Raw genomic sequence first — 25,897 nt, 5'->3', positions numbered from 1 at the left:
ACACAGCTCCCCATAACCAGCATGCACTTTATCATTTCACGTCATTCAGAGGGACTTTGTTTCACTGCTATTTAATGCATCTCATATTATCAATGAGTTTAGATTATTAGTGAATAAAGCGTTTGACCTTCTATAATGTAAAATATAGTAACATCCATGTATGATGGAATAAAGCCAGAGAAGACTGGACTACAGCAACATCCCCTCCTCCTGGTGGGCTCTGAGAGGAGCGGAGGGGAGTAAAAACAAGCGGTCACACCCAGAAGAGGGGGTCTCCTTCACCTCCTTCCCTTTAAACACACACAGCAGGAGGTGTGGCTCCCTCCCTCCCAGAGGAGTTCCTCTGAGTCCAGAGGAGTGTCTCTGGAACTGTCAGTCCGGCTCCTCGTTAGTGGTTTAGAGTGTGTGTGTGTGTGTGTGTGTGTGTGTGTGTGTGTGTGTGTGTGAGACAAACCTAGCCTTTGATAATGAGCTGTGCCCTTTCAGCTGAGGAGCTGCTCCACTCCTCCAAAGTGTGTCTAACAGCTCACCGAGTGGTTTGGACAGATTAACTCCGAGTGGAAGGTCGACACTTTAACATGTAGGTTTATTTAGGAGGATGAGCAAAAGGCCAAAAAATGAAATAAAAACTCAATTATGAAGAACTATTTGACATGATTGCCCCCATGTGGACACAAGTGGAACGACAGGTTTTCTTTGCAGGTTTTATTCAGTTTAACAATTTAACACATTCCGTTAAAAACAATAAGTTACACATTGAAGTACAAATCATTTCCTGGGCATTTTGGCATATTTCTGTGTGTGTTTTCATGTGTGTACATATCTACGACGGGAAGCCCTTCAGGTAATAGACCCAGCAACACGGTGGGTGGTTGTGGGCCTCAGAGCGCCGGCTGCTGACGGTCAGCTTGCTGAACCACGGTCCTGCAGACCCTCCTGCCGGCGCCGCCAAGGACACCAGGACGTTGAGGGTCTTTTTGGAGGGAACGGTGGCCGCCTCCTTCACAGTAAAACAAGGGTTGTCCACCTGGGAGCAGAACAGCGGACGGCTCGGGAGTTAAGGTTCAGGGCATGCAGCGTGTATGAGTGTAGAAGCCAGACTGCACCACTCTTTACTGCAATTGTTCCAGGCTCAATTTAAAGCTGCCTGCTGGCTGGCAGCGCAGCCACAACCGCCAGCCAGGAAATAAAGTGCTTGGATTTCAACAAATGCATTGGCTTTTTTTTTTGCACAGTGGTCGAATTGGAATGCAAATGAATTGTTCCTCGTCAGTGACACCATACTTCCATGTTTACCTGAAAGGAGAAGGTGGTGGTCTGCAGGAAGACGTTCTTGAAGGGGATGGAGACGCTGCAGCCGGCCCGGACGCTCAGCGGACCCTGAGCTTTGGGGGGGAGGCAGAGCCCACGCAAGGGGAAGATGTATCTGCCGCCGATTGCCGAGGACAGGCTGAGCTGACCTCTCGCTTCTCCCAGCTGATGAGGCTCGAAGCAAACGTCCACGCTGACCTCTGACCCCGCCTGGGGTCGGGCCTTGTCTGCCGTGAAGTCGGGGCAATCGGTCTGCAGGAGGGAGAGATAAGAGACGATTTTTCATTCCACTTTCTATCCAAATTGATAGACAGAGTAAATGTCAGAGTTTTAGCTCTCCAGTCTATAAAGGTGAACATTTCCTTTTATGTTGTAGTAAATAAATCCAGGTTAAAACTCTATTTCCTCAGAATCCAGAGCAAGACAACACCGTATACAGCTGCTCTCACAGTGCTCCTTTTGAAAGAGCCACATTTCAGTCCAGAGGAAGTGTGTGATGTCTCCTTACCTTGCATGAGTACTCTGTTTTGGAGCGTGCGTGGTTAATAAACCTGACAGGAAGTGACTGGCTGCTGCCCAGAGGAGTGCTGAAGTGGACGGTTTCCTCCGGCGGGGCGGGCAGAGCTCTGAGCAGCAGATCGTAGTGGAAGTAGTCCAGATCCTTGTTGTACAGAGTCAGCCGGGCCGTGGACTCACCTGGATGCAGGGGCAGGTACTCGAAGGTCAGAGAGCCCTGACACACACACACACACACACACACACACACACACACACACACACACACAGACACACACACACACACACACACACACACACACACACACACACACACACACACACACACACAGACACACACACACACACACACACACACACACACACACACACACACACACACACAGACACACACACACACACACACACACACACACACACACAGACACACACACACACACACACACACACACACACACACACACACACACACACACACACACACACAGACACACACACACACACACACACACACACACACACACACACACACACACACACACACACACACACACACACACACACACACACACACACACACACACACACACAAACACACACACACACACACACACACACACACACACACACACACACACACAGACACACACACACACACGGTGTTAGTTGAAGTTGGTGAGCTGTTTTCTCAGTGCTTAAAAAGAAATCGATCCTCCACCTTGGACCGCCCCGGCACCGTGTAGGAAGTCGGTGCTCTGACGTCGGGGCTTTGACACTCAGCTTGGAGGCAGGCGTCCGTGGTCAGCGGGTTCTCCACGTGCACCGTGGCCGAGGCCATCCGGCGCACGGCGCTCTCCAGCTCGATGGTGGACAGAACTCCTGAGGGCGTGGCCTTGAAGAAAACGTTGTAGAACAAGTAGTCGCCAGACGCGTCGTTACGAAACGTCACCTGAGGAGGTTAGACGCTGACGTCAGGGCGAACGCTCGGGACTAAAGATTCAGACGTGGTGGGGAGACGTGGGGTCAAACCTTGATGTTGTACTGCCCCTCTCGCAGCGCAAAGAAGGACATCTTGTAGTCTCGGTGGTCCAGAGCTGGCACATCGATGTATTCCAGACCCTGGAAGGTCACGGTGGGGTCGGACTCTTCGGATGTCAGGAGCTCCATCAGCACACGGAAGCTGAGCAGAAACAGTATTTAACACACGTTACATGCAGCAAACTCTGTTTTTGAGGATTGTATACTCACTATTCTGAACAAAATATGAAATTGTTCAAACTCAGGAATTACAGCCGCTATAAAAGTTTATCATAGTTTATGTGTAGTTTTACTGAATTTACACTCATCTGCCAGAAATCAGTGATAAAGTTCTGGAATCGCTGGTCGTGAAAATAAACAGCTGCTTGCTAACAAGCCTGCCATAAAAACAGTGACATCAATGTTCATAACTTTCCCCCCTGATGGCAATACAACAATAATGAGTACATGGTTTGGATGCTGGTGGATGAAAGGTGTGTGTGTTTACCGTTGTTTCTTGAGCAGCCAGTTGTGTACAGGGAGCAGCTGTGTGTGGTGAGTCTTGGCAGGAAGTTTCTGCATGATGGTGGCCTCGGCCTTGGGAGGGTCAGCGGTTCCTTGCAAGGAGAAGCGCACGCCTGAGCCATCGGGGAAGGAGAAGAAGACCGATCCCTGAGGAAATAAGATACGTTCACACCCCATTGCTTGCTGTGTTTTGTTGTTCTATATAGAATGCATGTACGTGCTCCTCTACCAGGTGTTTCCTCCCCTCAGTCACGGACAGAGGTCGGTAGGTGATGTCCAGCGTCTTATTTTGGAGGGGTTCCAGCGTCACGGAGGGCGCGGCGCTCCACTGAACGCCCTCTATGACGGGTCTGATGCTGCAGCGCCGGTTGGTGGGGTTGGACACGGGCAGAGTCTCGGTGTGAGAGCCTCGAACTGGGCAAGCAAAGCTCACCACCTGGAGGCCAGCGGGCAGAACGGAGGCAGGGATTATGCAAAAGGTAGTAGAAATGATCAATACTCAACATTGTGTATGAAAGGGGAGGAATCAGACCTCACTGCTCGTTGGCGCTACGATGCAGGAGCCCGTTACCACGAGGCTCACGGAGGAGGAGGAGCCCTCCACGCAGCAACGCAGGTCCTCATATCTCGTGTCACTACTCAGCTCCGCAGGGGCAAAGGTCACCTCCAGAGGAACCTCCGTGCCTGGACGGACATGGCCGCTAGCTGGTGTGATGGACAGCCCTGGAGGGAAACGCTGCGTTTCCCACTGGAACCTGGAAACGAGACAGGAAACGCATAAATCCAACACAACACAGACTGCGAGAAAAATTGATGCTCTCGTTGCACCAAAGTTAAAGGCAGCCGATGAAGTCACTCTTTTAAATCTTTGTTTAATTACACAACGATCTGGAGACTCCAATAAAAAAGGCTTTACTCTGCAAAGTCTTAGTTTAGAGTGTGAGTCTGCTGCTGCAAGACGTCTGTCTGAGGTTTAAACACTGCATCATATAGTGTTTCATATCTAACCTTACCTGGCACTAATGTCCCCACTGTTCATCATGACAATCCTCTTCCTGACCTGGCAGCCCTGGACGACGCCTCCAAAGGCCAGGTGGTCCCGGTCCAGCTGGACCTCCACATCCTGATGATTCAAATCAGAGCTGCTGTTTGAATGACACTATTAGAGTTGAAACCTGTTTCTAAACAACTTTACCCGACAGCCTCACCTGGCAGCAGCCCTGGACGGTCAACAGGGGGTGTAGCAGGCCGGCTAAGACCGCCTGCAGCTCGGCGGAGAAGAGGGGGACGTGGCGACACGGTGAGAACTGGATCTCAACACTACATGAGCCACCGCCGGCCTTCAGGTGGATTTGACCTGCTGGTCTGACGGACAGCTCCTGGAGGAGGAGGAGGAGTAAGTATTAAGGTATTGCAAGTGTCGTTATCGGTGTGTGTGTGTGTGTGTGTGTTTCCTACCTTTTCTTCCAGTGATGAGTTCCTGTGAAGCAACAGACTAAAGGAAACGTCTAAAGGGCTGCGATTGACCACGACCACATTTTTTTTCACTTTCTGACCCAAAATCAGAGATCCAAGTTTCAGGTTCCGATGTTTGGGGTTCTCCACCTCCATCTAGGACACACACACACACACACACACACACACACACACACACACACACACACACACACACACACACACACACACACACACACACACACACACACACGGCTGTGGATTGAGATGTTTCCAGTCAGAGCTGACATCACAGATCCAGGTCTTCCTCCTCACCTTCAGCTCGATGCCTTGCCCCAGGATGTCCACGTGGCGCATGACATCGCTGTTCAACATGAAGGTGAGTCGTTCGTGGTAACGGCACGCCTCGTGAGGACGGAAGTGGACCGCCGCCTCCATCACGGCGCCAGGGGACAACACGTTCGGCTGGAAGTCCATTTCCAGGTACGAGGTGTTTCTGAACTGGCACTGGACGCTGAGGAGAGGAGGACACACCTGTATGTAAAGGTACACACCTTTACCCGACACATGGACGACATCAGACGGACACACGCGACTACCTGATGTCTGATTTGCCCGTGTTGCTGATCTGCAGAGTCTGGGAGGCCGGCGTCCCACCTGGACTGTACAGGAAGCACTTCCCAAAGTTGTGCTTCCTGAAGGAGAATTCCAGGCTCGCCGCTACAACTGTGCCCTCGATGGCAAATTTAAACGTCGGCCCATGCTTTACCTGCCCAGGTGGAACACAGGTGGAGACAAAGGGGCGGAGCCACGAAGAACAAATCAGGAAGGAATATAATAATATAACAATTTTATTTGTATAGCACCTTTCAACAAACCCATTAAACAAGCCAATAATAAAATAAAGTTTAAAATGTAAAAATTTAAATAAATGAATAAAAAAGAATAATAAAATAAACTAGAAAAATAACATTTTAAACATTTAAAAAATTAAAAAATAAATAAAAACTAAAATAAAATAAAACATAATTATATATAACAATTTGATTGTGTTCAGGTCTCATCAAAATGTGTAGTTGTTGCCTTGAACAACAAGTAAAAAGTCTAGTAAAATACATGATGTTATGATGTCATAATTTGGCAGCAATCTTTCAGTATTTGTAAGAATGATGAAGATGAGAAAATACAAGTAGATTTGGTTTATTAAGTTTCAACCTACTTAACAGAAAAGTAAGTAGAAAGTACTAAAGTAAAAACTTTATCGATGTTTAAAGATGATTTATGTCGATCCAACCTTTTTCTCTTGCCAGTTGAGAATGAGGCCGAAGCGGCCTGCTGTGATAAACCCGGTCAGCGTCTCACCTTGATACTCAGTCTGACGTCCCGGAGGTTGAACACCCTCAGTGGATAAAACAAGAGAGAAGATCTCAGCTGCTTCCCAACCTCAACGCTACCAACTCCTGGCTTTGCCTTCAAGTGTTGCAGCAGCTCACTGGGACCCGTGAGGTCAAAGTTCACCTCCGACGTGAATCTTGCCAGATTGGACACCAGGAAATGAAAGCTGGACTGCTCTAAAACCTCCACCTGCAGATGCACATTAGGGCGTGTGATTGTGATTCTGACTGTTTGCGTGTCCGGGATGTGAAAGTGTGCCGACCTTTCCGAAGTCCAGAGTGTCTCTGCGCTCGGGGTTGATCTCTCGGAGGACTCCGTCTGGACTCGTGACTTGAACAGAAGTGGTCATGCTGAAACAATCGGCCTTGACTGTGAGCGCCAGCGGCTCCGCCTTCCTCTTCACCCTCAGGACCAATCTGAAGCTCACGCAGCCGTCCCGGCAAGGCGTGAAGCTCACCGACAGAGACGACCTGCACCAAAGAGGTCACCACCGATGGACACATAATGCTTTCCTGCATGAGTCATGAGAGGGAAGTGTATGTTGGGAGTATGTTACTCTGCTGCTCACCTGTCTCTGGGGGCCACTGTGCCGGTCATGGGCTGCACAGTGAGGCCGGACTGCTGGTCATCACAGAGAAGAGACGACTGCATGACGGAGAAGCAGAAGAGCTCCTCCTCCCCGTTCACCACATCCACGGTCCGGACCACTTTGCGACCTTGCAGGCCCACACACACAATTTGAATACTATCTAATCCACACACTGTATCACACAACCTGCTGTATAACATACCAACAAGCAGTTCGCCCAAGTCCAGGTGAGGCCGGTCCAGATAGACGGCCGGGTCTTTAGCGGCGCCCACACACAGGAAGGGGAGCGACAGTGACGGAGTCTCAACCGTGAAGCTCCAGAAGGACTCCACCACCTCCGGCTGCTCGGGCACATATTCAAAACACACCTACGGACACACACACGGGCCGGGAGATCACTACCAACGGCATGAACACATGTAGGAAATGGAAACAATAATCAAAATAAAGGTGAGAGAAATAAAGAGGAGGAATGACGGAAGGGAAGAGGGATGAACAAATCAGATCAGATGGTTTGAGGCAGAAAGAAGAAGAGATATAATTAAATTGGTGTTGTGGGGCATGGGGGGAGGGGGACACTGACATAATGATGAGGGATTTAATATCCGATATGCAATGAAACGAAGAGTGGGATGTTAGCTGGTAATTGAAGGTAATTGAAGGTAATTGAAGGTAATTGAAGTGGGAGGTTTTGATCCTTACTTCCACCTTCTGTCCAGGCGGGATGCTTCCACGTGGGGTGAGACAGCAGAACGGGCTGCCGGCGGCGTCGTCACACCTCCACTTGAATGAGAAGGTTTTACTGGTCGGGTTCACCACATTAAAACACCTGTGACGTTAAACAAGACATACAAAGTCTTCACCACCTTCTCCACAGTCAAATTCAAGCACTTTTCAAGCATTTCCAGGTGCATTTCCATGCTTTTCCAGCCCCTTCCAGCTGTGGTAAACTCAAATTCAGTCTACTTATTCTGTCACTTGTTCATCACATTAAATGAGATGTTATTGTCCTCTAAACAACCAACATGATGTTTGGAGACAGCTTTTTACAGAAGGACCACAAATGAAAGGAAAACTAATTCCACTAACAGATCCACAGAAATATAATCACCAACTATTTTCATCATCTGTTCATCATCAAAAGTCATTTTTCATAAAGAAATGTCAGGAAATGCTGTTTTCAGTCCAGAAAATATGGAGATCTTCTTTTCTCTGTTCTATCATAGATGTCATCACATACAACACATCCAAGCACCTTTAAAACCTTGAAAACACCACACTAAAATTCAAATGTTTTCAAGGATGATTTCCAGCACCGTGCAACCCTGCTCTCGGTTACCTTTTTGAAGGCACAGAGAGCCCAACACAGTTGAACTCTATGACCCTGGTGTTGGGGTCCAGCGGGCCCCTGGATTCAGTGTTACAGCGGCTCCTGGTGATATAGTCCGAGTCCTCGAGGTCAAAGTGGCATTGGGGCAACAGGCTGCCTCCACACACCGACACACAGGGAGCCGGGTCCCCGTCCTGCAGGTTGGGGATACTGGAAGAAAAGTAGACCCGAGGTTTTCATCTGGACCGTGAGACCGGGCTCCAATCATCCCGTTTAACTCTGCAGTACTCAGGTTGAACATACTGTACCTGCAGACCAGCCTGCCCTGAAACCGCCCCACTTCCTGAGGTGAGAAGCGGATGTTGAAATTCTGAGCGGCCCCGGGTGCTACGGCGCCTCCACGGGGCTCAACGCTGATAGGCTCAGGATTCTTCATCAGTTGTGACATCACACCGGCAGGACAGGCTCCGGTTAACGGTGACCCGCTGCCTCGTCCAGAGGTCGGGGTTCCATCTGTGATGTCAAAGTCAAAAGTCATGATAAATATTACATGTAACATCTTTGGCCCTGGGTATGTGTTGGCTACACCAGAAGCCCAGAAACATAGACCCTCGCCCCCCAGAGACTTCTCAGTCCTCCTCAGAGGGCCGACGGGTTCTGAGGTCGTTACTGTCCTACCTGCTTGGTCAGGGTTTACATCGCTGCTCCCTGGATCCATGACGACTCGCCAGGAGTACTGCAGCTGGACTGTGCCATGATTCACTATCTGCAGTCTGCACACACACACACACACACACACACACATACAGTAATTCATGCTTTTATTATCTACTATGATTGAGTGTTTTTTGCTGCATATAACTGGAGCCTGCCTTACTGGTGGAGCCTGGTTTGGTAAAGCATGGTGTCCTTGAATTGGACGGGGTCGGTATCGCAGCCGAACTTCACGTAGTCACAAACTGCCCTGACACGCAGTTCCAGCTCCCGCTGGGAGTCCTGGACCACCGAGCAGCAGGGCTCAGCATCCCCCTCCATCTCCTGCATGCAAACAGGTTGAGTCTACTCTGACTGTGAGTGTGTGTCACACTTCAGCGTCTCAGCAGTCAAAGTGTTTACCTCGTCCTCCCCAGGTGCTGCTCCTGCTGCCTGTTTGGAAGGATTCAGCCACTGCACCGTCCTCAGCCGGTCGTCCCAGTCAGCCACCTGGTCTACAGGCTGCTGGAACTCCACCTGACTCACCTTGCATCTCATCGGCTGGCTGGTCAGAGTCACCGGCTCATCGGAGCAAAACGTGGCGGTCACTTCCTTAGAGCAGCCGGCGTGGAGGTGTCCCACCTGGAAGAGAAGGCAGGTTACTTCTGTTCACACGCAGCCAAACAACCTTCCTGCGATGCTTTACCTGTGGTGAAAAGACAACGTGGGATCCGAGTCCGGCGGGCCACTCGAACCTCACGGCCTGGCTGCTGCTGTGGTTGGTCATGGTGAAGCTCTCTGGATGGGGACGACCTACATGGCAGTCACCAAAATCCAGCAGCTCATAATTACCTGTCAGGGAGAATCAGGTCATCACTGCTCCTCCACAGCTCGCCACCTTTCTATTCCTATCACTCACTGCTGCTCTCTCATTCCTTCTCTTACCTCCTTCATCATCCTGATCTACTTCCTGCAACGACCCGCTGAGGTTGTCCAGAGAGACAACTTCCTGGACAGCGTCTCCGGTCACGTGTATAATGGTGTTGCCACACCGGTTGTCCTCCAGCTGCAGCGTCATCTCGGCCCGGACGCTCAGCGGCTTGTCGGAGCGGAAGCCGACCTGGAACTCGGCCCGCTCATTAATGTTCAGGCTCAGCGTGGCTCTGTGCACCGGGTGAGGCTCTGGAAAAGTACATAAACCCATTTGTGGAGTCAGTGTTGCTGATTTGTGTGTCTCCCATCACTTCCATTGTGCAGATGAAGCAGGTGAAGGTGTTACCTGAGTCATTGGTGCCCTCAGTGTGTGTGGAGAGGATGGAGCTGTTTCCGGGAGCAGCTTTGAGGGTGAACACTCCAAGTTCATCCAGCAAGTCAATCTGGACCTACAACACAACACGGACCAATCAGAGTGGACCATTTCAATTCAATTAAATAGGGCTCTATAGGGATGAACGTTCCGGGAACAATGTTGCCAAAGCATCAAATTATATATCATTTCAAATATTAGGAAACAAAAACAGTAACATTGATATTAATTATATAAACAGTGTATATTATGTGTTAAACCTCTTATATCTTACATACAATCTGTAATAAAGTAAAAGGACAAAGGAACATGTCTCCTCCCACCTGAGCTGGAACATTTCCATCGTTGAGCAGCACCAGGGGCCGGGTGTGTCTGCCCCCTACCGGTACTCGGCTGAACTGCAGCGTTGGGCTTCCTCTGCTGTTCCTCAGAGCCGGACGCACCACACACACGCTGGGCAGGCTGCCCTCGCCCACGAGGTCCAACGCCAGCACCTCGCTGTTGGATGTGGGCGTCAGCGAGGTAAGCGAGGCAGAGTAAGAGGTCATGCTCCTCTAAAGTGAGAACACAGTCATGATGTCATACCTGCTGGGAACCTCCATCGTGACCTCCAACACAGCGTTGTACAGCTGCATGGTCTGGGGTGTGAAGGTGACCACGGCAAACTGGTGCGACTGGCCGGGAACGCTCAGTGTTGATGCAGACAGATGGAAAACATCCTTCTGTAAGGAAGTAGAGTGTGTCTGACATGCAGTGGTCCTCCTGGAAGCTGCTATCCGTGTCCTTACCTCAGTGTGTCTGATGGCCAAGCCCAGCACACAGGGCGCTTTGCTGTCGTTGGTGAGTTTGAAGCGGGCCCGGGCTGTTCGCCCGATGAGGACTTTGTTGAAGATGAACTTGTTCTCGTCCCGGACGTAAATGCCTTCGGCGTCGCGAAACTGCTCGGAGGAGAGCTGGCTGCTGTTCTGGCACAGGTGGTGTTCCTCAAAGATGGAGGCCGAGTCTGTCGCTATGCCTGGGGAAGGGGAAAAGAAAGGAAAAGCATGATGACGGCCTCGTGGATGTTTGTGTCTCTGTGCAGTTTAAATCTCAGGTATATCCAGATATGTGAGGTCACAGTGACCTTGACCTTTGACTACAAACTTCTAATCACTTTGAGTTCAGAAGAACCAAAACCATCATGAATCCGGCCACGGCTATCATGAAAGAAGAGTGGGATATAGTGTTGGGAAAAAGGACATGATCACCAGGTTATTCTTTGATGTAATGTAACGTACATGTTCTCATATGGCACAGAACTGAAACAGCAGTGTTTTTCTGAATGGAGACGTGCATGGAGGTGAGCCATGTGGTCCGGTGTGTTTATGGGATGGGACAGAACGAGGTCACACAGCTCTCACTTGGCTTGCAGACTTCAGCCAGCAGTCTAAACGGGACGCCGTCCGGCCGATGGGAGGGGTCGCGGTCACTGATGTCGATGAGCAGACCCTGGTTCCAGACGCCCAGCTGCTCGGCCACACACTTCACCGTCACCTGCTGCACGGAGCCGGGCGGCAGGCTGCCGGTGCAGGGAGACACCGCGAACACGCCTCTCTGGAGGTGGACATGAGAGGACTGGGAGGGGATAGCAGAATCTATAACGTGTCTTTTCATGCATGTGTCTGCTGTGAATAATATAATAGTATTTTTATGATTATTAGTTTTGTCCTACTATAGTAAAGTCAAGGCAAGACAATTGTATTAGTATAGCACCTTTCAACAACAGGACAATTCAAAAGGCTTTACATAAAATATTAAAAGAAAAAAAAACATTAAAACAAGCCAATAATAAAATAAAGTTTAAAATTTAAAAATAAATATAAATAAAAAATAAATAAAAACAAGAATATCAAGGAATAGAAAAGGCATGACCCGCCCTACTCTGCCTGTGATTGGCTCACCCCGATATTCCTGAACCCTAACCAATCCCACTCCTCCTGCCGACACATGACCAACCTAATTATGGAAGGTGTCCTAACTGGCCTATCAGAGGCAGTTTAGAGGGGAAGGTCTGATGGCATCATTCTGCATAATAAGTAGCCATGTGCTTTTGTTGGTTTTGCATGGATAGGTTGTATTTTCAGAGCAATGGGCCATCGGAAACAATGGGCGTTTGTTTCCGGGCTCTCGGACAAACTTTTGGCACATATAAAAAAAGAACAGTTATAATGGTTTGTTCCAGCACTTTACAGATGTTACAATGTTTCTGTGGAAGGTTGTTTCAGTCAAAGATCTGTTATTTGATCAATAAATACAAAACGTCATTGAATCCGGAGCTCTCAATCGTGTCATGCTTTTTCTACCTGTCTGAGGGAATGGAAGGGCCTTTTACACTCTGAGAAAGACAAACATGAGGAGGACTCTCACCTGGAAGGAGTCTCTCCTCACTTTGGCTCCACTGGATCTCTCTGGAAGTCTGAGACCAAAACACAACCTCGCTTTAATCAGAATAATTCAACTTGTTCAAATATTCTTAGTGCTACGATCAAATACATTCCTCATGACTGCACAAGATTTCTTAAATCATAATACTGAATGTAATGAGAGAGTTGTTTTCTTATCTTTAAAATGATATTGAACCCAGTGACCGCCATCGTTTTTTAATTACCCCTTTCTTTCCAATAACATGCTGCAAGTTGTTTACTTTAAAGCCAGCACCGTAACACCCCGGCGGGTGTTACGGTGCTGAACTGGCTCTCAACTAAAGTGGAATTACATCTACGGAAGTGATATAAATTGGCAATTTTAGTCTGAATTGTTTTTCGTTTTTTTAATTTGTTTTCCTTTCACATCACATAAATCATCCTTATAAAAACAGAGCGATCCCTCCTGTCAATGCAATAAAACAGCTGCAGGGATTTGGCATGCTTCAGCATGACCTTATACATTTTTATTTCTGTAAAACTTGATGAGTCATTTTAAGCAGTTTAAGAAAATACAATTAAAAAAAGACTCCTACCCGGGTATCTGCGGTGACGAAGGGTCCCCGAAGCTGATGATGAAGCTGGTCTCAAAGTCTCCGATGTTCTCGATAGTGAAGCTCTGGCTCGTCGTGGAGCCGTAGGCCAGCGGGCCGAAGTTGAGGTCGCACTCAGGTGTGATCTTGTACCTGGAGGACAGAAGAAAGATGATCATGCAACAGTGAAGTCCCACAATCTATGCGGGGATTGATGTTACACTGTCTATTAGATCTAACACAGAATGGATCAAGCCTTCACCTGGAGAAGACCGCCTTGACTGAAACCTGGATCGGGAGCATTTTTATGGCTTTGCCTCCGTCCCCGACGTCGAGGTCACTCAACTGCAGAAGAGGAAATGGAAAGTGTCAACTCTTTCTTTCTCATGAAAGTCTTTTGAAGTACGTGAAATGTTATTGTACCATAAACATGGATTCAAAACTCCCTACACATGATTCAAATATAGAGTTGAAAATCATTAAGGGCGTTCCATGGTTCTGACCTGGCAAGTCAGGACAGCCTGCTCTTTAATTAAGACTTCTCTATTGGGTTTGCAGAGGATTTGCACCGCTGTGGGCTTCTTTGAGGGCATCAGAGTGCCGCTCTGGGGGGACACCGTGAACATGGAGTCTAGGTCTGCCAGAGTCGGCTTGGTCGAATGCAACCTGAACCTGGTGGGAAGAGAAGAACGCAGGTGGAACAACTCAAACTACTTTCATTGTGAAGTGAAAAGGCAGCAGTTAAACTCACTTGTAGGCGACGTCGTGGTTCCCCAGGTTTTTCACCCTCACAGACACTTTGGCCTCGTCAAAGACTTTGATGGTTCCAAAGTCCAGACAGCCGTCTGCCATTGAAACATGAGGATATCATTCTAATAATTAGTCTGAATGACATGAATGGAAATGAATAAACGTGAAGTGTTTGTACCTGGTGAGATGGCCACAGACACTTCGTGGGCTTCAGCTGTGACCTGAATGTTCTCTGTGTGCACGATGCCCAGAATCATCTCCACATCGGAGACCTGAAGCAAACACACACAGCACATACTGCTGTACAAACACACACACAGATGCCTGAGATACCCGGTTGGACACGCTCTACTGTTTTACCTCCAGACGTACGATCCTGCTGATGTGGAGCGGCCTCGCCGAGCTGAAGTCCATGCTCAGGGGGAAAGAGGAGTTGGGTGAGATGATGCCTTGCTCCTGTGTGACACTGAACTCATCACCCAGCTCCTCCACGCCCTGCAGTCTCCAGGAGACCGGCAGCGTGGTCTTATTATGCAGCATCACGCTACGGCTGACCCGTCTAGGGACGACATAATGGATGTATTTAAAACAAATAAATTGGGATTGTTTTCTCTCTTTGGAGGGTGTTCACTCTAGTGTTCCTTGCTTTGGTACCTTTGCAGCAAAGTCCTGTTAAAGTGCAAATGCTTGCTCTCCAGCTGCAGCTCGGGCCGGACGCCCCAGCAGGAGAGGTTGACGACGACCAGCTCCGGATTGTCCTTGATGTGGCACACGACGCTGTCCGTTATCTGCCCCGGTTTTGTTGGGAAGGCCCAGACGGTCAACTCCTGGCAGGACGGAGAGTATTTACATGAAAATAGTGTTTATTTCAGTTATTCCTCTATCTGCATAGATCTGAACTCTACCTGTTTCTGGTCCGGTTTGAGGGTCATGGTCGGGGGCTCCAGCAGATACGTGGCGGCCTGGCCGTCATGCTGGAAACAGAACTGGACCTCGGCCTCCAGGCCTGAAGTGTTATGAATCACTAGTCTCTCTGAATTCTCTGGGAAGCGGTTTTCCTTGTATCTACACAAACACATGTGATTCACATGTCATTATAAAGGTGCAAAGCTTATGGGGACACACTAAGCTCTGACCCTCACCTGTCTCTGGTCTTGCCACAGATTAACGGCCCAAACTCAAAGTATCCAGGTTTGATAACGTAAGCCCTCTGGAGCCCTTCATCCAGCTGGGGTACTTTCTTACTGAGGGCAAAAAGAGTCCTGGGGGAAAGCATACAGTTTATAAGGTGACTTTAAGTCCAACTCATGCTGCCTTCACGTGGCATTGGAGTTATGAAAAATGCACATGAACTCACCCTCAAGACGTACTTAAAAACAAAACCACAAAGGTAACAGTTGACGCTGATATCACTGCTTTATATTGGGTGAAATATTAAAGTTGAATTGTTGTGTATCTGTATTAACCCCTCTTCCCATCCCTTCCCCTCCCTTTACCATATCTATGAGTGCAATAAGACAGAGCTGACTGACGTGTAGTCTTTGCTGATGGAGGGGTAGGTGCAGGTTCCTCTGCAGACCAGCTGGTACCGTCTCCGAGTCGCCAGAAGCTCGAAGCTGTACGTCTGTTCAAACCTCCCTGGGGAGTCTGAGTAGAACCAGATCTTCAGAACCACCTCCCCGTTGGCTGGTACGACCCAGCGGAACGTAGTCAGGCTGCACACACACACACACATACACACTCAGTAAACACAGCATCAACAAAGCAAACAATAAGTGGGTGTGTGTTGTCCCCCCCTTGCCTCTGGCTGCGTTTCAGCTCCAGGTTTGCTTGGTGCTGGTCTTGTTCGGTGGACTCCAGCCCAGATGAGCAACGCTGCTGCAAGTCCTTGGCTTTGGTCTTGGCTTCAGTTTGCCTCCTGCTCTTCTGTTTCTTGGCATGACCAAGTGCCTCTCCCTTCATTGTGCACACATTAATACCACTCTCAGCCTTAAACGGTGACATGCTTGAATATTTTTGAATATCATAAAAACTGTGATTGATTAGAAATGAGAGGCAATCCGTAGCACTACTTATCCTTCAAATTAAGACCGTGTTACCTGTAAATCCTGGTTTTCACTTCCACGTCGGTCACATTTAACTGCATATTCATGTGTGGTTACCATTACCTTCACAGCTGATGTTGGCACCTCCTCCCCTGAATCGTCCTTCTCCTCGCCCTGCTCCTCCGGCCCCGAGGGAACCAGGAAGGTGAAACAGCTGCAGGTGGGTCGGCTGTCAGGTAGCTCCCTGTTTTGGGGGAAAGGAACCATAGAGAAAGTGGTGGGAGGAGGGACGGGTGGTCCGCTGGGTCCCAACCCCAAATCATCCAACACCTGACGGGACCAGAGGAGAGAAGGAAACAGGTGATAAACTGATGAAAAACAACAAATAGGACACATTTTGGGAACACAGTAAATGATACTGATAACAGGAATCAACCATACGTGGACCGGTGGAGGGAGGGTGCTGCCTTTGAGCAGCTCCGGGGAAGTCGGATGGTCTCCTCCTGTTACGTTCAGGACAATATGTGGGATAAGTTGGTGTGGAGTCGTCTTGTCTGCTTCAACGGCTGCCGGAGACGCCATCTTCATGTTGGCTCTCCTGTTCCTCCTGCCGACCGGGGTCTGGGCACAGAGAGAGGATGTGGTAAATCCATCTTTATGTGTCTAGAGTTTGGTGTAAGAAAGTATATGTATCTCCGTCTTACACCTTTAAATATCACTCTGGGTGTACAAACATGCTACAATACCACTGGGTAGTTTATTAGGACTGGATGCATTTAGTTTAGTTTAACTAGAATTTAAACTCTCATGATGTGATTGGAAAGTTGATTTTTTTTTTTTTTTTTTGGCATGGACCTCAAAACAGCATGTAGCATCGGCAGGTCGATGCTACACTCTGCTGGACAAACATGTGATTTTTGTTTACTTTAATGACAAAACAGCAAATGTATTATTCATATTTTGCTTTATTCTTTCTGTTGTGTTTTAAGTGAGAATGTAAGATGTCTGGACAGGCTGGTTTGGGGAGGCAGCACTGGCACTTAATTATAGAGAAACCCACCTGTTTCTCTACGGTGGCGACCTCTGACCCTGCTGGGGCCTCCTCTTTGGGGACCGGGACCAGCAACAAGCCCCGGACTCGGTCCCAGTGCTGCAGGATGTGCTCCACTTGTTCCCGGCTCTGCTCGTAAGCCCTGAACCGGGTCTGCAGCTCATCCACGACGGGCTGGAGAGAGCGGGAGATCGTCAGCATAGAGGAGGACTACAGTTCACTTTACTTAACAGCTGGAAGAGCAACAGTTTACATAGTTGTGCTGTTGGAGAATTAAAGTAATTCATATTTTATGATATCAATTAAAGGTTGTTCAAATGTATGAATGATTATGTGTTCATGGTTGTTCAAGTTGTAATCTCTTTGCACACGCGGCTCATTAGGGTTATGATCGTCCTCATAAAGAATCTAGGAACAGAAAGCATCTGTAATGAAACGGGTCCGTCGTGTTGCTGCCGGCTCCTCGTTTGTCAACGTGATGGATTGTTGCTGCAGAATCAACTCACAGGTTCTCCCTCCGGCTTGTCTGCAGGTTGAGGAGACTCTGTTTGTGATCCTTTGGCTTCTCCACTCTTCTTACGTGAACGATGATCCGCCTCTTTGCTTTGATGCACTGTTCAAGCAAAGACACATAAACACAATCATATTTCATGTTTATCTTGTAAATGTGGCTTTTAGAATCAGGATGGTATTAGTATACCTCTGGGGTCTGCAGGGACATCAGCTGTTAGGCTGGAGGTTAAATAATGTGACGGTTCCTGTGTGGCGCCTTCATTTGAATGATGTTTCTCTTTGGCTTCCACTTCTGTCTCTTTAGAGTTGTCACTCAAAGACGTGGAACAAACATCCAGAGGAACTGTTGACTGGAGAACGAATCGAGTGAAATCGTGTTTTTGGTGTTTAATCACGGATCAGAGAGGAAGTCCTGGATGTGGGGCGTGTACAGACCTCCTTTCCACCAGACAGGCTCTTCTTTCTGGATCCTTCTTTATTGTCACTCTCTCCCTCCTTTTTACTTCTCTTTAACTCTTTCTCTTCACTTTGCTTCTTCGTCTCTGCGTGTTCTGTCGTCTGAAATCCAATCACAAACATACTTCAGGTCAGATATAGGTGTTCCCAAGTCTGGGATGCAAGTTGAGATTGTTTAAAGTGAGTTTAAGAGTCACACATATGCATATATTGTGTTCATAGAGGAGTGTTGACGTGGAGATACAGACCAGCGTTCCCTCCGCCACGCTCTTCTTCATCAATCCTTCTTTGGAATCCCTTTTTACACCCTTTTTGCTCTTCTTCCTCAGATCTTCTTCTCTCAACCTTTTCATCTCCTCCTGGTGTCTCTTCTCTTCCTGCTCTTTCAATGCACACTCAATCTCCCTTAGTAACACACACGATGTGAAAAACATGAGCGTTTTATCCAGGTATGCAGACGCATACAACAAACACATAGTTAATTATGTTTTCCTATGAAGTTTATGAACAGAAACACACATTCTCTCCATTGTGGTTCAACCACATTGTTCCTCCTGCATTCATCATCCTGTTTGAGCAGTTAAAAGGCTGATATGAGTATATGATACGAGTCAGTACCTGAGCTTCTGCTGTCTGTGCTTCTCCCGATGTTGCTGCCAGATGCGCTCCTTGTCCTCCTCCGGCAGAGCTTCATACTGCTCCTCATCCAGCTCCTGCAGCCACAGCTCCTCCCGGTCAGCCTTCTCCTTCTGCAGAGCCTCTGAAGGACAAGACAGTTCCCTGAACCTAACTGAAGATGATCAGAGGTGATAACCCCCGTGTGAGCCGGTGGGTTCTTTACCCTCGGTGTCTCTCTGCGCTGCCTCCCGGGCCTTCAGGGCAGCGTAGGAGTCGGAGAGGTTGACCACGTAGATGTGTTTGCGGTTGTTGAGGGCCTTGAGGACAGCTTGCAGGGTGCTGGCGGCCGACTGAGTGCACGCCGACTCCAGGCCGTCAATCACGATGCCACGGTGACAATCGCTTCGCTGTTACCATGACGACATGACGGAGAGAACAGACATTAAACAGAATACATGTCTGATATATAAGTACAGAGTAAAGTAGGCCCAGTTAACTGTGTGTTTTGAAACCATTTTCTAATGTGACACAAAATATATTATACTACTAAAATACACGAAAACCAGTGTAACTAACCTGAAATCTTTCTGCCAGTATGTCCACCAGTAGCTGTTCAGGCAAGAGACTGCTGAATGTGGTCAAAGCTCCTCCCTAAAGTGACATCACAGCAAATTAATTGGTTTATTATATTAAAATACAATGGTTTTATACCCCTTGTTAAAAGAGAGAATGATAAAGATGACAAGGGAACATTTTTTTTCAAGTTCTCAAACCTGGATTACATAATAGTTAAACATCATCACATGACACTAAAACACAGCAAATGACTGGAGGATTTGAGAAAGCGTACCAGGCAAAGGGCAGTGAGTGGGTTTTCAGTCTCCTGGGGGGCCGTGGAGTCATTCCTGCTGCAGCTTTCACACCCATCTCGTGCTGGATGTGAAGCTGGATGTGAAGCTGGATGTGAGGCTGGATGTGAGGCTGGATGTGAAGCTGGATGTGAAGCTGGATGTGAAGCTGGATGTGAAGCTGGATGTGAAGCTGGATGTGAGGCTGGATGTGAGGCTGGATGTGAAGCTGGATGTGAAGCTGGATGTGAAGCTGGATGTGAGGCTGGATGTGAGGCTGGATGTGAAGCTGGATGTGAAGCTGGATGTGAGGCTGGATGTGAGGCTGGATGTGAAGCTGGATGTGAGGCTGGATGTGAGGCTGGATGTGAGGCTGGATGTGAGGCTGGATGTGAGGCTGGATGTGAGGCTGGATGTGAGGCTGCAGGTCCTGGTTCTGTGGTCTCAGCTGGAAGCAGATGTATATATTTATCTAATTGAACACTCTTCTGCAGTCCGGCCTGACTGTAGAAGATTGGCCTGGATTTGCATAATGCCTGATTACAAGCACAAGGCTGCTTAGTGCAATAATCACAGTGTTTCACTGTTGAAGACGGAGCCGTGGCTGTGAAGCGCTTGGTGATTAAATGCCTTGTAAACTGAATAGAAAAACACGTCCATCACAAGTCACTTCTCGGCTCCTGCATGCTCAGTGTGTTCCTCCTTACCAGCCTCCTTGTCGGCGTACTCGGCTGCAGCGCGGTCATAGAGGCGTCGTGCAGTCAGGCTGACGGGTGAAGAGCCACTGGTGAGCACCTCTGTGACCACGGCATCCACACTCAGGCACGCCGCCGTGTAGTGCCGGGCCAGCGCCGCCGCTGTGCTGCCCAAACCTGCAAATATAGACAGGTTCCTCAGTGTAGATGTAGTCCTTCTATACTTGATTGAAATATGAATGTACCGTGAATGAAGTCTTTGGTTCACCTGTCAGTGGAGCTCCATATACAATGATAGCGATCCCTCTGCGGCGGCGTGCAGCCAGACCTTCAGGCGACAGATCCACACACATGTGGCGGGCGATTGCTTTGGAGACGGGAGTCATCTCCAGCTGCTCCAGACCACCGCTGCTTCCTGCTCTGTTCATCTCCCAAACCACTGGAAGAACAAGCATCACTGGAGCACACGATACCTCACAACCATCTCACGTCAACTTACAAGCTCCGAAAACGGTTCACACACTTAGTCCAGCTGCTTTCCCAGGTGGAGAGGGCATTTCTGCCACGTTGCTGTGTGGTGGGTTCTGGCTTGACCTCTCTCCTTCCTCATGTGAGTCACCCAACACGACTTCTGTTCCACCCTTCAGCGTCGCTGCACACAGGTAGACCACGTTAAAACAGGTATGCACGCAGCATACGCAGACATGAGCAGGTGAATGAGTGTTTCACCATCGTCTTCCAGCCGGCAGCCGTACTCCGTGAAGTAGTCGAGCAGCTCTGTGGGAAGACTTTCCCCGGCTGCTCTGGGAGGGAGCAGCAGCATGTTGTCCTCGTCATAACCCGGCATCAGACGCAGGATCTACATGGGAGGAAGGAAGGGTGAAGAAGAGAGGAGGGCGGGACAGGACAAGAGAGTGGATGAATAGTTTGTATGGTACGATATGGTAATAGTATGTCCTCACAGTATCACTACCCAACAACCCTCTCACATTCACACAACAGAACGTCACCTTTTCCTCCTCGAGGTGCTGCGTGTCGGATTCCAGGCCGTAGAACTCGATGGGGAAGGAGCACGGGTTTCTGACGGTGACCTCGGCTTCGACCTCCATGGTGGAAGGCAAACAAGGCCCCAGCTCCAGTAGCGCCGGGCAGAACTCCAGCCGGGGCTCCTCCCCTTGCCCCTGGGCCGTGATGACCAGCTGCTGGCTGCTCTCAGACACACGGACCACGAGCTGCCGGCTGTAGGCATGCTGCAAAGAAGTACAGTCGGTCAACGCCACGATGGCACGCCGTGTGTCGCGCCAATGTCGCCAGTCATTTGAGCTGTTTACCTCCTCAGCTGGGCTGAACTGTATCTGGACGTTGACTCGTTCAGCAGGGGACAGCAGGCCGGAGCTAGGAGTCATCTTAAAGATGGAGGGAGGCGCTCGCTGCTTCTGTGGGACCTTCTTACCCTGGCAGAGACCAAGAACACCGAACGCATGGTATTCTTAAAGCTAGATAGATGGTGGATGTCATGTAAAAGTAGTTTTTCTACCTGGAGATCAAATCACAAAATGAGTTGGAAGATTGTCCATAAAATGACAAGTGTACCTTCTTGAGAGGCTTCTCCTTCTCAGCGATGCTCCAGCAGCAGGGCACGGGCTCGGGGTTAAACAGCTGCACTGTCTTCATCTGAGGGGGGAACGAGAAAAAACACCACCTCATGTCAGTTTGAGGACAACAGACTCAGCTTATGGTCAGTTCAGATCTAAACGTATAGGTAGAGTATGAGTAACTGAAATCCTTGATGTGACTGTAATCACCCTCGGGGCTCCATACACTGTCATACTGTATTACCTGACACATGCCACACTGCAAGGTGTCAAACTGCAGCGTTTCCGTGGAAACAGTGATGGCCGGCACAGTCAGCGCTGCACTCAGACGCACCTGCACCGTCGGGCCTCCCGCCACCTGTCAAACCCAAATCATCAGGTGTCCATTCTGTGGAGATGTCACACTAAATCAGAAATAATGACGTGTATGCGTACCTGTATCGGCATGACAACGCGTGTGTCCCCCGTCTTCAGGTCGGCTCTCTGGCCGTCAAACTTAACTGTAAACGTGTGCGTCTCGCCACGAGGAAGGTTTTTCACTCGTTCAACTTCTGCACTGAATCCTTAGAATAAACAACAAAAGGCTCTTTATCATCATCAAGTCAATCAATGCGGAACATTAAGACGAAGTAGGATATGGAGCAGACCATCGAAAACAGAGACAATCGATCAGTTTCATTTCATCCATTATCCAGAGCCTTCTCCTCTAATATCGTATCACTTTGAGATGGTTCGTCATATCAGTCTGTTAAATATGAAGCTGCATGCCTAGTCTGCATTATGAAATACATTAATAAGTCAATATACTTATTTAAATAACAGGTTTTTATCTTTAAAGGGAAGTTATTCAAATGACTTTGTTTATTAATTTAAATGGACTTGATTCATAGGCATATTTATGTATTTATTTAAAATGTAATTAATAGAATTTTCATTGAACTCCATAATAAAATTGCTGTTTGTTTTGTCTGCTTTTATATGAGTGTAGGTGACAAAAGGGGATTTAAATAGCAGACTGTTTCCCAGTCAGACGCAGTGACTTCCTGGTGTCTTGTCGCCACCGTCAGGGTTGCCAGGCAACCTGTGGGATCTCCATGAAGTCACAGGTAAGCCCAATAATACGGGGTAGGATTTTGAGGTGCTGGTTAGTGGGTTTCTTGAATTATGTGCATCAATGCTCATCACCGAAACCCGGAGGAAGTTGGAAATATTAGTTGTGACTTTCACCAGGTGGATAAGACACAGAGGAGCAGTGTATTGCCTTACCTGTCCCAGCGAGAGGTTTGCTGTTGGCATGGAAGGACACGGCCACCGAGCCCGAGTTGGTCACATTCACAGTGTGACTCAGCACTTTGCCTGGAATGACGTAGCCCAAATCCAGAACATACTCCGGGAGCAGCAGCCTGGTTTGATTGATTGAGATTCAGTCGTTGTTTCAAGTTTGCATGGTTGTTTTACAAAGTTATGCACATTTATTGACCAATTATGTTGATTTTTTTTATTTTTCCCTGGGCACCAACTTTTCTCCATGTCATAATTTGCAGCTACATGTGTGGAATATAAACAGGGGAACACAGTATGGTGTGAGTGAAACCGGCCAATGCTCAGCGTGGCATCCGTCATAAAATACAAAACGCTTTGAATTCCACAACACAGTTCCTGCTTCAGTTCAGTGAGTGGACCATCTGCTCCACCAAAGTGTGTGTGTGTGTGTGTGTGTGTGTGTGTGTGTGTGTGGACATACTGGCTAAGTTTGTGCCACTTCCTGGAGGAGCCCAGCGAGTTCCCGAGCTCCAGCAGGCTGCCGGTCACAGCGAGAGCATTCTGTTTGACCAGCCTTCTCTCCATCTCCATGTGAAGCAGCTCTTCAGACTAGAGGCAGCAGGCAGGAGAGAGGAGGGGGAGGACAAAGGGCACATCAAGCACTCCGAAGTATGGAAGAGTTACACAAGAAATAAAAGAGCAGAGTGTCCACGGGGAGAACAAACCTCAGAATCCTTCTCTAATAAAGAAGCATGCACTCATTATAATGATGTTTGTCTAGTCAAACAGCGATTTCTCAAACGTGAAGATATCCCACTTATAACTTTCTGACAATAACTCCATCACCATACGTTATATCAACTACTGCATTATGTAAAGTGCTATTGTAGCTTCATATGTGATACACAAGAATGAATGGCTATGACTATGTCCTGTTTGAATCCAGCTTCTCATCAACACTGGATTCAGTTTGTCCATTTAGGTGTCTTCACCGACCTGTTGTGGCTCTTACAGTGGAGGATCTTTTACTGTACTTGTGAATGTTTTCAAAGCGCCTACTGCTGGACAAAGTGCTTTAAGATCTTATAACGCATTGCTGTTGAGGCTTTCAGGGGATCTCAAGTGTATTTCACACACTCGGCTTTGGATATATATCCAAAATGATAACGAAGACATCTTCAACTGTCGGGATTGAAAATGTTCAAAGGCTTCACATGAAAGCTTTGAAGTAACTTTAGTCTAAATGTAGTCGTTGCATCTATTTCCCGTCTGATCGTCCTGGGAGCGGCATCCCTCCTCTGTTGGTCTTCTTGCTTTGTTCCCCTGTTGAAGGGTTTTTCCTTGAGGGTCTGAGGATAGAGGGTGTCGGATTGGGAAGCCCTTTGAGGCAGATTTGTGCTTTAATTGTTTGATTGGACTGACTTAATGTGTTACGACAGATTTCTTAGGTTTCAAGGAAGTAAATTAAAACGCCATCTAACTAAAAAATGGAAAGAGTCCTCCACACACAAACTCACCAGCACTGTCCTCTTAAATGTGTTTTTAGTTATGTTCATTAATCAATAATGTGTGTTTTTGTTTCTACATGTGGTCTGTTTATGTTCTGACTTGTGGAGAATGGCGTTTTTTCTTCTATATCTGCTGAATGTATGAATGTTTATTATAGAAATGACAAATAAACTGAGCCCGTTCTGGACAGACGCTGCAGCACATTTAACAACAGCAGATAGAAACTCACTGAAGCTTTTTCGCAGATAAGCTGGTAATGTTGACCATTTGTCAGTTTATGCACAAGTATTGTAGTCGTTATCTTCCATGAAAATGTCTGCATTTTCATTTCAGTCAGTGGAATACGGCAGGGATGGCGTCGGGGCAACACAAGCAGAAAAATAACTATTTCCATTGTAATTCATTCGGGTCTACTCCCTGAAAAATCAATGCACAGATAAGAAGCAGGGAAAGCCCTCGAGAATACCTGGTTCCTAACAGCAGAGAAGTGATGGTAGCGCCATATATTCATAGTTTGTACTGTACACCAAATATATATTACATATATATTGAGTGTTTATGTTGGATGTGGAGTTGGTTAAACTGGTTGTAGAGACAATATGAAATGTTGAGAGACATTGTTGAGAGACAATATGAAAGATCTTCATTGCATATCATATTTCTATCTTATTTGCTGACTTTGAGAGAGCAGCTGACCTCCGTCGCTGCTCCTCCATCAGTGGAAATCCCACTCCCAAGCTCCTCTCTGAGTCCGTCTGCCTCCAGCGCTGCTCCGGCCTGCTGCACCACATCGCTGTCACTCTCCTCTGCTGCAAGGCAATCACAGCAGCACAGCAGCACACACGTAAACAGACGTAAACAGACGTAAACAGACGGAAACAGACGGACAAACAAGCCGAAAACACCACGCCTCCGGCTGTCGACGACACAGACTCGTAAATACAGAGGCAGAGCAAAAACAAGCATTCTTAATTCTGTTCTAGGGGGCGAGCTCTGTTCTCTGGCAAGTTCCCTAAGGGGATCAATAAACTACTACATCGCATGATAAGCAATGCTGTTTACTGAGTTTTCATTCCAATGCACAGAGGATATTTCCTTATTTGTGCAAATAGAATGAATGTACAGAACAAACAGCAGTTAATCTATTGTTTCAAGCCTCCACGCTGACAATAACCATCACAATGAACCGCCCATCTGAACATCCATCCCACGCTTGTCTAATAGGATTCATCTGATAGGATAAGATGAAGTCATGACATCTGGTAATTGTAGTTTTTGATTAAAAGAATAAGCATAGTAATACAAATCGGATGAAAAATGTCCATCCTTGTTGGCGTGTTGATATGGATATGATGGTGTCGATACGTACGCAGGTTTCGTGGCAGGTTCAGGCTGATCCTCGGGAACACGCCCTCTCCAGTC

At 48.0% G+C, this 25,897-nt stretch overlaps 1 protein-coding gene across 1 annotated transcript in view; it reads right to left on the bottom strand.

The window, feature by feature from the left end:
• Positions 1-589: 589 nt before the first annotated feature.
• Positions 590-25,897, bottom strand: part of hydin (HYDIN axonemal central pair apparatus protein) — a 54,110-nt gene continuing 28,802 nt past the window's right edge. Inside the window, exons 24-90 of the mRNA XM_084016870.1 lie at positions 25,845-25,897; positions 25,154-25,284; positions 23,448-23,575; positions 22,970-23,106; positions 22,139-22,266; positions 21,948-22,061; positions 21,702-21,782; positions 21,440-21,562; positions 21,119-21,358; positions 20,838-20,967; positions 20,632-20,760; positions 20,377-20,547; positions 20,121-20,285; positions 19,752-19,861; positions 19,487-19,702; positions 19,142-19,216; positions 18,789-18,972; positions 18,566-18,707; positions 18,196-18,352; positions 17,927-18,049; positions 17,679-17,841; positions 17,485-17,591; positions 16,988-17,152; positions 16,369-16,548; positions 16,051-16,257; positions 15,684-15,838; positions 15,415-15,597; positions 15,025-15,144; positions 14,788-14,947; positions 14,537-14,709; positions 14,243-14,441; positions 14,061-14,154; positions 13,884-13,977; positions 13,636-13,804; positions 13,395-13,477; positions 13,136-13,285; positions 12,544-12,592; positions 11,538-11,751; positions 10,926-11,152; positions 10,723-10,859; positions 10,461-10,635; positions 10,111-10,213; positions 9,777-10,013; positions 9,538-9,683; positions 9,255-9,473; positions 9,016-9,176; positions 8,817-8,911; positions 8,447-8,651; positions 8,148-8,348; positions 7,511-7,637; positions 7,011-7,176; positions 6,788-6,935; positions 6,482-6,689; positions 6,187-6,408; positions 5,424-5,593; positions 5,140-5,338; positions 4,828-4,980; positions 4,578-4,748; positions 4,383-4,492; positions 3,902-4,124; positions 3,599-3,805; positions 3,353-3,516; positions 2,857-3,007; positions 2,546-2,776; positions 1,820-2,044; positions 1,297-1,563; positions 590-1,027 (exon numbers count right to left, since the gene is read on the bottom strand). The exon at positions 25,845-25,897 is cut by the window's right edge and continues 122 nt beyond it. Of these exons, the coding sequence (XP_083872996.1) occupies positions 824-1,027; positions 1,297-1,563; positions 1,820-2,044; positions 2,546-2,776; positions 2,857-3,007; positions 3,353-3,516; positions 3,599-3,805; positions 3,902-4,124; positions 4,383-4,492; positions 4,578-4,748; positions 4,828-4,980; positions 5,140-5,338; positions 5,424-5,593; positions 6,187-6,408; positions 6,482-6,689; positions 6,788-6,935; positions 7,011-7,176; positions 7,511-7,637; positions 8,148-8,348; positions 8,447-8,651; positions 8,817-8,911; positions 9,016-9,176; positions 9,255-9,473; positions 9,538-9,683; positions 9,777-10,013; positions 10,111-10,213; positions 10,461-10,635; positions 10,723-10,859; positions 10,926-11,152; positions 11,538-11,751; positions 12,544-12,592; positions 13,136-13,285; positions 13,395-13,477; positions 13,636-13,804; positions 13,884-13,977; positions 14,061-14,154; positions 14,243-14,441; positions 14,537-14,709; positions 14,788-14,947; positions 15,025-15,144; positions 15,415-15,597; positions 15,684-15,838; positions 16,051-16,257; positions 16,369-16,548; positions 16,988-17,152; positions 17,485-17,591; positions 17,679-17,841; positions 17,927-18,049; positions 18,196-18,352; positions 18,566-18,707; positions 18,789-18,972; positions 19,142-19,216; positions 19,487-19,702; positions 19,752-19,861; positions 20,121-20,285; positions 20,377-20,547; positions 20,632-20,760; positions 20,838-20,967; positions 21,119-21,358; positions 21,440-21,562; positions 21,702-21,782; positions 21,948-22,061; positions 22,139-22,266; positions 22,970-23,106; positions 23,448-23,575; positions 25,154-25,284; positions 25,845-25,897 (10,654 nt within the window). The 3' untranslated portion in view covers positions 590-823. The remainder of the gene's footprint in view (positions 1,028-1,296; positions 1,564-1,819; positions 2,045-2,545; positions 2,777-2,856; positions 3,008-3,352; positions 3,517-3,598; positions 3,806-3,901; positions 4,125-4,382; positions 4,493-4,577; positions 4,749-4,827; positions 4,981-5,139; positions 5,339-5,423; positions 5,594-6,186; positions 6,409-6,481; positions 6,690-6,787; positions 6,936-7,010; positions 7,177-7,510; positions 7,638-8,147; positions 8,349-8,446; positions 8,652-8,816; positions 8,912-9,015; positions 9,177-9,254; positions 9,474-9,537; positions 9,684-9,776; positions 10,014-10,110; positions 10,214-10,460; positions 10,636-10,722; positions 10,860-10,925; positions 11,153-11,537; positions 11,752-12,543; positions 12,593-13,135; positions 13,286-13,394; positions 13,478-13,635; positions 13,805-13,883; positions 13,978-14,060; positions 14,155-14,242; positions 14,442-14,536; positions 14,710-14,787; positions 14,948-15,024; positions 15,145-15,414; positions 15,598-15,683; positions 15,839-16,050; positions 16,258-16,368; positions 16,549-16,987; positions 17,153-17,484; positions 17,592-17,678; positions 17,842-17,926; positions 18,050-18,195; positions 18,353-18,565; positions 18,708-18,788; positions 18,973-19,141; positions 19,217-19,486; positions 19,703-19,751; positions 19,862-20,120; positions 20,286-20,376; positions 20,548-20,631; positions 20,761-20,837; positions 20,968-21,118; positions 21,359-21,439; positions 21,563-21,701; positions 21,783-21,947; positions 22,062-22,138; positions 22,267-22,969; positions 23,107-23,447; positions 23,576-25,153; positions 25,285-25,844) is intronic.

Source organism: Eutrigla gurnardus, assembly GCF_963514095.1.
Source record: "Eutrigla gurnardus genome assembly, chromosome: 9".
Taxonomy (NCBI): Eukaryota; Metazoa; Chordata; class Actinopteri; order Perciformes; family Triglidae; genus Eutrigla; species Eutrigla gurnardus.
Note: the sequence above shows the minus strand (reverse complement) of the source record. Positions and strands in the feature narration are given on the sequence as shown.